This window comes from Solanum tuberosum, unplaced genomic scaffold (genome assembly GCF_000226075.1).
Source record: "Solanum tuberosum cultivar DM 1-3 516 R44 unplaced genomic scaffold, SolTub_3.0 scf00292, whole genome shotgun sequence".
Classification (NCBI taxonomy): domain Eukaryota; kingdom Viridiplantae; phylum Streptophyta; class Magnoliopsida; order Solanales; family Solanaceae; genus Solanum; species Solanum tuberosum.
This window is the reverse complement of record NW_006239216.1, coordinates 193,443-202,702: the sequence shown is the minus strand read 5'-3', so window position 1 is coordinate 202,702 and position 9,260 is coordinate 193,443. Positions and strand designations below refer to the sequence as shown.

The window sequence follows — 9,260 nt, the reverse complement described above, 5'->3', positions numbered from 1 at the left end:
AAAATACGTTACCTGCTATAATAAATAAAAATAACTTAGACAATATTTTTTACACTCACAATATATAATATATAACTTAAACAAACCAATATCAATTTTTTTATAAAGAAAATATGTTTTGAAGAAGTGAGCAAATAGTGACACAAGAAAAATTGCACATGTAAAGGAGTTATCAATAAAGTCTATAGTCAACAAGGACATTAGCAATAATATTCTTCAAAAATCACAAAATTGATAATAATTTTTTTTCAACAAAAAGGAATTGAAACATTACACGTAGATCTCTTTTATTTATCAAAAAAAATTGATTTTTTTTCTTTCAAGAAAAGTTGAAACAATTGCTTCAAATACAAAAAATAATAAATAAAAAAGGTACACAAGAACAAAGAGAAAGAGGTCATACATAATAAACACAACCCACCTTCTCTTCTTCCCCATTTTCACCTTCCTCTTTTCCAACCATTTATTAGATTCCTTTATAATGGACTTTTCTTTTCTTCACTCTATTATTATTCTCACCTCAAAAACAACAAACCCCATCTCAATCTTTTAATTACTTCTTCACAATTTTTGCTCTATTCAGTGGTTTTTTTGGGACTTTTTATAGACTATTTTTGAGTCTTGTTTTTTGTTGTTGTTGGTTGTGGTGTTTTCTGTATAACTTTCTTTGGGTTTATTCAAGAAAAAAGAACCCATATGTATATTTGATATAAAGGGATTGAAGGGAATAATCAAAACTTCTAGATAATACAATTTTATTTTGTATAAGAAGAAAAAAAATTGGAACTTTTTGCATTTTCAGTTTTGTAAAATTGTACAAGGGTGAAAAAAAAGTTATATTGGACAGATGGGAAAGCAAGGGCCTTGCTATCACTGTGGTGTTACAAGTGAGTTAATGATTCTTGATTGTGTTGAAGTTTTTGATAATAAAGTTTTGAAATTTTCAAGAAAAATTGAGTCTTTGGTTGTTACCAGTATAGAATTGTTCTTTGTTATTTTATATGATGTTGTTTGTTTAGATTAGTTGTTGAATTATGAAAATACTGGATGTCCCATATGGAAATTTTTTCTGAAAAGGGGAAAAATATGAGGAATATGTGTTGTTGTTCATCTTATTCAGTTTGGTTTTTGAATTTTGTTTTGTTTGGATTATTGGGTTGTTGACAAGATAGACTACAAATACATATTTGGAATTCAATGTGGATTTTGAGTTGGATTTTGTTTCTGAAACTGGGATTTCTTTTGGTTCCCAATCTTCTTTTTATCAGTGCCCATTGACTTCTCCAGTGTCTTCTAAAATCTAGCCATGAGTCTCTTAGTAACTGGGCAATTTAGAGTTCAATTTAATTCCATTCAAATGCCAATGCAATTGGAAGATGTTTTGATTGTGTTCAATATTCTCAGCATCCATTTTCCTTCACTTCTGATCTTCCAATTCCCTATTAAGTTTAGACATAAACTTTCTCTAGAGAAATGTATTGTTTGGGCAGACTTGAGTTCTTGCTGAAGGTGGCATTGATATGGTTCTTTAGGGAATGAAAGCAGCACAAAAATGACTTGAAAATGTTGATTGGTCTATTTCTAAATTAACGAATCTGATCTTTGATCTTTGTGATTTGTAAAGATATGACACTCGAGTCTAACTCAACCCCAAAAGCTAGCGAACAAGGGGAGGATTACCAAAGTCCATATAAGCAAACCACCAGTCCATTATCCAATCAATGTGGGATTCTAAGACCCCCTTCACACCCGAGGCTCAGTTGGAGCGTGAACCGGGAGCCCAAACATGGATGAATGTGGCTTTGATAGCATGTAAAGATATGACACATGGGGATTTTCCTATTCCATATAAGCAAATTGTCAGTCCATTTGATTAAAGGATGTTCTTCCTAGGGACATTTGTGTTTCATTGCTTCAAAGTTATACATTATCAACTTTGGCTTCAGGTCCCTTGTTTTAGTAGCATGCTCTTGATGAGTGATCACTAGAAAAGGGTTGAGGTTTTCGCTCCTATCTTAGTAATCCCCATGAATCGCGTTCGTTGTTTTCAACTTAATATGACCTCATACTCTCCTCCTTCACTTGTTCTTGTTATCTGTTCATTAAAAACTTCCTAATGTTTGAACTACAGCTAGAAGCAGCAAGATCCTCCAGGCATTGGATGATATCTTCTTTACCCTATTGTCTTCTGCTGCATATGTTGCTCGCATTGTCGCTGTAACATTTCAAGTTGTCTTGAAAAGACTTGTTACATTGGAGACTCTATTACGTTGTCATCAGCTGGTCTAGCACATTTTGTTGCAAGAATGCAAATAAACTGGTTTGAATAATAATTTGAAACTTGGCTAGATATTATAGGCGATACTTAATTATGGCACATTTCGAGGGAATGTAAATATCTTCAAGTAAATAGCCTTAGATGTCTGTCCTATACCACTATTTAATTGCAAATCTGTCTAGTTTAGTTCCTCAATGTGCTGTTTGGTTTCCAGCTTAGTTCTTGTTTGGAGAACTTCATTTTGGCTTTCTGGACACCTCCCTCAGTTCTCTTCTAACCCTGATTATTGAGTTACCTTGATTTATCTCTTTGTTCAGCTCCTCATCATACATTTTTCAGTAAAATGATTTCTGCCTCTGTGTTTCTTGCTCATGCAAATCAGGGAATGAAAATTTGATTTGTTCTTAGTTACTTTTTAGATTCTTCCTCGTCTCTCCAATTCTTTCTTGTTTTCTTGCTCCCTGAGGCCATCCATTGATAAATTTAACTTCCCGTCTACAGCATGAACCACTGCCATGCTTATAGACTTCTGCATACGCATCTGTCTCTTAGTTATATAGGAGCAACTTCTTAATCAAATTAAGTGAATTTGGAGGAGATGTTTTCTCTTTTAATTAACCATAAGTTTGTTTGTTGCATTCATAGTCCTTTTTGAGTTTCGATTCATTGGATCCTCCTTCTTTCTTTCCATGCTTGAAAATGTTGAGCATCCTGCAGTGTATATAATCACTACTTACCTTTTCAACTCATCACTCTGTCCTATTGTCTCTTCATTTTCTCCGCCACAAATATTCTTGTTAAAATTCTTATTACACGCTTACACTATCATTTTGTCATGGGATGAGCAAGATGTTTCTGCGAAAACATTCATTTCTGGATTGTCATACTTCTTAGATGCCTCTCATTCTTCCCACATTATCTAATTGGAGTAGAGTCTTAAATGGTGAATTCATGCTGCAGGCACTCCTCTTTGGCGTAATGGACCACCAGAGAAGCCAATACTTTGCAATGCATGTGGATCTCGGTGGCGAACAAAAGGGACACTGGTAAACTATACTCCTCTGCATGCTAGGGCTGAACCAGATGATCTTGAAGATTACAGGGTCTCAAGATTCAAAAACTTTCCTGTTAAGAACAAAGAGGTCAAGATGCTGAAACGAAAGAAAAGTCATGATATTCCTGAAATTGGAATTCTTCCTGAATATCATCAGGGTTTCCACCGTAAGGCTTTGGATGAAGATACAAGCAATAGGTCAAGTTCCGGCTCTGCTGTGTCAAACACTGAAAGCTATGGACAATTTGGTAGTGCTGAAGCAAGTGATTTGACAGGTAGATTCTTTTGCAATGCAGGGTTGCAAACGGCAACTTAAGCTGCATCCTCTCTCATTTACACTGCCAACTTTTCATACCTTTCAAAAAACATTACCAACCCTCTTCTGCTTCCCCAAAAGGTCTGTGTTCAGTTTCTGTGAAGGTCATTCTCTTCGATAGAAGTTAATGACTTGTATCCTCAATATATATATCTGTACACTAATACAATCTTTTATAGCTACCAGAGAAATCATACAGGTGGTCATTGTTGGTTTTACCTGCTCCTTCTTTCTACATCTTTGATCAGTTATACCAATTTATCATACTGCACCTTCTATAGTGGTCTAGCTATATTTCTTCTTTCAATTGAACTCCTAAACTCAAGGAATTAATTGTCTTCAAAGTTGTATTGGTATCTTTTGTCAATCCATCCTTCCTGACTTTGTTCGATAAACCTTTTACTGAATTCTCACTCTAGCTGCATGAGATATTTACCCCTTTATGGTGCTTTCAGGCCCCGCCCAATCAAATATATGGGATGCAACGGTGCCTTCAAGGAAGAGAACATGTGTCAATCGTCCAAAGCAATCTTCAGTTGAAAAGCTTACCAAAGACCTGTATACCATCTTACATGAACAACAATGCTCATACTTCTCTGGATCTTCTGAAGAAGATTTGCTTTTAGAAAGTGACAAGCCTATGGTCTCCGTTGAAATAGGACATGGAAGTGTGCTCATTCGGCATCCAAGTTCAATAGGTAGAGAAGAAGAATCAGAAGCCAGCTCTCTGTCGGTTGACAACAAGCACCATTCATCCAATGAAGCTTATTCACAATTGACTACCCCACCTGTAAATATTAGTAAGGGTGTCAATTCATCAAACCTGGTAATTCAGAGAACCCAGAAGCCTACTGGTCAAGGAGTGGAACATGAACAGTTTAAAAGGTACTTTCTTCATTATTGCTGGATAGCATATAGCCTTGAGAATGAGATACTGTGCCACGTGTCCCAAAAGAAGTCAAAAGTATATAGTGTTAAATTGCATAACTGTGCTACTATGGTTGACAGGGTATGGCTACACAAATAGACTGATATGTGGAACAGAAACTTTTGTTAACATGATATGGTCCACGTTTTCCCTGCAACATGTCATAACAGAATGCTTGTGGTGGTTTCAGATACATAATTGAATAGTCTAAGAGCTTTGGTACTATTTTCTTTGAGATGGTGTACACTTCCCATCTTTCTGATTTCATCTTGAACTGCAGGAGCAGGGACCACCTTGAAAAATTGCAGATTCTTGGACATCATAATTCGCCATTGTGCCACATAGACCTTAAGGTATCTTACTGCCTCTTTTATTTCATGCATAACTTTTGATTGCTTCATATCATACAACCATATCATACTTCATACAAGGTCCACTTGTCTGTATAGACGGAACATTTTCCTATTCCACACTGTTTTCCTACGTCTCAGGCTTTTGAGTTGGGTATTCTCTGCATAGAGTTATAATTATCTTCTACATTTAATTGTCATTATGCATAAACTTTAACCTGAAAATTCTTACAGTATGGTAGTTTGCATGGATAAGCTTCCTCTATAATGGTAAAGAACCATTTTCGAGCTTGTTTTTCACCATGTTTTTAGTTGTTAATAGTTACTTTAAGAATCTAAACATGACTCTACAGTTTAAACTTTCTTAGATAAGCAATATGCAGAAATGAATGTGATTGTGGGCAATTCTTTATGCAGGATGTACTTAATTATGAAGAATTCACAAGGCATCTGTCAAGTGATGAACAACAGCAACTACTAAAGTACTTACCTCCGGTTGATTCTTTTTCACCTCCCGAGAGGTTTGTACGATCTCTTTGTACTTTGGATTACAAGAGCATTTGATTAAAAGAAAAACCTTCCAGAAAAATGGAGGAATGAACTTATCTTTTGACTGAGAGGCTGCATTTCTGGGGCTTACCACTTGTTCTTTTGATTCACCTCTCTCAATTGTTCTAGTCAGGCTTTAGAAATATAATTGATGGTTATGTTGAACTTGGACCATAAAGTGCTGGTGCCTGATTGAAGAATGCATTGTTGAGCTCTGATCTTATTCCTATTTTCAATTCTCTCTGCAGTCTCAGGAGCATGTTCGAGAGCTCTCAATTTGAGGAGAATTTGTCTTCCTTCCAGAAACTTCTTGCAGAAGGCGTTTTTGATAACTCGTTATCTGGGGTGACAGTAGAAGAATGTAGAAACCTGAAGAGGTTTATGTTGTGCTATTTAATGAAGTCAAAATGGGTGGAACAAGTAAATCTTCTTAAGGTAAGGCCTTGTTTATGATTTGTCATATGAAAATTCAATGAGCGATCCACCCACTTATATGCAACATTTGCTAGATAGAAGTTTAAAACTAATATACTTCTATGTCAGGACATGAAATGTAAAAATAGTAGCAGTAGTTCTGAAGTTGCTGGAGGGAGCAATGTTTTTGGCACAGGTCATTCTGTGAACATGAAGAGACCACGCGATGGGCAACATCCAAAATATTTAGGTTCGTTGCATGTCTCTTTTTATTTCTTTTATGGCATTTTACGAATCCTCTTGTCTGGTAGACTAGCTTCTTTATATAACAAAGTTTTACCCCAAGATACTTGGAGTTTTTCAAATTTTCCTGATAGACTGTAGTAGATACTTACATCTCGGGTCTTTATCTTCATTAAAATGTTAAGAGTACTGCGTCATGTGGGTAATATAAAGAAGTTGTAGAAGCTGGGGAAGGAGGATAAGAAAATCGTGAACACAGTAGGCATCTTGGTATCCATTACCTTTTGATCCTCTGAGGTGACTGAATTATCCAACTACTCCCTCCGTTTCATAAAGAACGACCTGGTTTGACTTGGCACGGAGTTTAAGTAAATAAAGAAGACTTTTGAATCTTGTGATCCTAAATTAAAGTTATGTCAAATGTACAAAATTGCCCTTAATCTTGTGGTCTTAAACATGCCACGTGGAAAGCAAAAAGTAAAATGTTACCAAAAAAGGAAAGAGGTCATTCTTTTTTAAACTGACTAAAAAGGAAAGGAGGTCATTCTTTGTGAAACGGAGGGAGTATTTTATTCTACACAAACGTCTTTATCTAGCTGGTAAGAACAGAATATGTTCATCATATACAACGGCCTGTTCTCTTCTAAAGATGATTACTCAGAAAGCCTGGTTCGTGCCTTTTGACGTTTAGGAGGAAATGCAATAATTGAAACTGAAATCAATATAAATAAATGGTGAATGAATTAGTACATCTCAGCATCTCTTTCTATTTCTCCATTTATTTTCTTTTTTTTGCTAGTATATTTGGCTCTTCATCCTGGCAGTTACCTTGTAATAGTAAAAACAACTATTTGCGAAAGTCACAACTTTCTATGATTAGGTAAGCATTATAAAATGTTCAATAGGATTATTAGTATTTCTAGACCACATGATCCACCCCGGTCCTCCATGCCACCATGAAGGGAGAATATAAAAGGTGTGATAACAATTAGGATACTGACGTCTTGTGGTACGTAACTTTTATCAAGCATTTTCTAATCTAAACTAGAAGCCATTTGTTCTTGCGAAATGAGCTTTTTATACCCATTGCAGCGGGATCAAGGCTTAGTTGATTGATTGTTTTCAGAAGAAATCAAACCTATCCTATTCTCCATTATTGTGTAGTGTGTGGTTCAACTTGTTTTTAATTCAGACGGAAATAACAGTTAATTTGAATTTTGCTTCAGGGGTAAACACAACAATGAAGAGCCCCAAGAGGGTGGCGATGAAAAACAGCTATGAACAGAAGGAAATCATGGAGAATGATAGCTCTTGCTTCAGTCCAAAAAGCCTTTTCGCATTGCCATCTGAGAATTCCTTCCGTTTTACAAATGAAAGTTCTGATCAGGACTTGCTGCTGGATGTGCCATCCAACAGCTCCTTCCCTCAGGCAGAACTCCTCCTACCAACAGCAAGTTTTGCAGCTCAAGCAAGCACAAGCAGTAGCTCCATATACCCGCACCTCATCCACCCCTAGAAACACTATCACACTTGGCTTTCTGTCTGTAGCGTATTTACAACCTTATTTGGCCAAACCACATTACTGTCTCTGCATATCACATACCAAATATAGAAAGTTCCGCGAAGGGATTCAGATGGTTGCCTTTTGCCTTTTTGCAGGTAACCTAATATTAAGCGAAATTTTGGATTTAGCGGATGGATATTATGCTTGTTTTTCATCCATTTGTATAGGTTGACAAATTGTACAATATAGCTGAAAATGCAGAGGTGGTGATGTCTAGAGATTTTTGTTTTTTAACTTAAATTGAAGACACCCTTCTGTCTTTTAGTTTTGTTGATGATGATTGATGAGTCTTTCCATGCTTATCCTTTTGCCAAACTTGTCTGTTGTGTGATGGAAATTTGTATCTAGGACACCAACAAGAGTCCTCTAACAAACTGAGATTAGGCAATGACAGATCTCATCTTGAAGTTGCTTAAAATTTATGCACTACCTAATTAGTCACCACCTAATTTCCATCCTACACATGAAAAGTTACTACCAACCTTTTTTTACCCACTCAGGCCATCTACTACACGTTAATAATGGTCTTTTGGGTTTCATCTTCTAATAGAATAGCACGTGGTTGGCTGTTCAAGCAAGTCCATCCCTTGAAATCGTACCCTCTCAGTATGTGTGAGTTTTTCACCGATTGATAGAAATGCCACATATAGGCAAATAATGGTTGCGTGGGTGGGGGGTCGGGGTTGCTTGCTTAGTATGTTCTCTTTATCAAGGCCTAAGGATTCCAAAGTTGCTATCTTCTATCATAATATGTATCAAATAATTGTCTATCAAAACTTTAGACAAACGGAAGGAAATCACCTAATTCTACAATACCCAAACCCCATTTATGGAATCACCTAATTCATAAAAGAAGGAGCAGTTCTCATTTTAGAAAAAGAAGCAATACAAAACCTCCATAGGTGCCAATCAAAAGACAAGGCTTTGGTGATCAAACACTTCAAATATCTCTGCATCCATATGATTGACACACCACCAATCAAACATTATCAACAGAAAGTCTCAAAGTTTTATCCGAATCTCTACACAAACAATCATATTATACATTTCATTGCATAAATAACACCATCTTGATAGCAATGTACTAGTTTGGAGCATCATCTAATGTTCTTTCAAATTTCAGTAAATGGTGAAGTCAACACGATGAGCGTGTCACTCCAGCCTGGATGATCGAGAAAGATTCAACCAATTTGTACTACTATCATTGTAGTAGCTTAAAGCTATTGCTTTCACACTTGTGTATCCAAACCATCAACGGACCTGGCAATCGAATATGCAGTTAGTGTGAACCCTTCTATCTCCTGAACTCTTCCATGTCTTCCCAAAAGATGTACTTCACTGGATAGTGAATCAATCAGCAAATCCCTCCGGTGGCCACCATCTAGGCCGAGGAAAACTCAATCCGCATCTCTTGGCAGTCTCGAGGAAATCAGCACCATTTTTATCATTATTATCATCACCACTCACATCCCCGACAATCATAGAGAAGGCCTCCACTAAATCCTTAAACCTCCCTTTCGTGGTTTCCCTCCTCTCAACTTCTTCGAAGGATCCAACACTCTTG

General features: G+C 36.5%; 1 protein-coding gene across 1 annotated transcript; it reads left to right on the top strand.

Moving 5' to 3' along the window:
• Positions 1-363: 363 nt before the first annotated feature.
• Positions 364-7,976, top strand: LOC102593619 (GATA transcription factor 26-like). The gene is made up of 8 exons (XM_006359159.2): positions 364-887; positions 3,239-3,607; positions 4,104-4,533; positions 4,857-4,929; positions 5,344-5,447; positions 5,724-5,910; positions 6,019-6,139; positions 7,359-7,976. Exons 1-8 carry the CDS (start codon positions 848-850, stop codon positions 7,646-7,648), a joined length of 1,614 nt encoding a protein of 537 aa, XP_006359221.1. The 5' UTR covers positions 364-847; the 3' UTR covers positions 7,649-7,976.
• Positions 7,977-9,260: the final 1,284 nt, after the last annotated feature.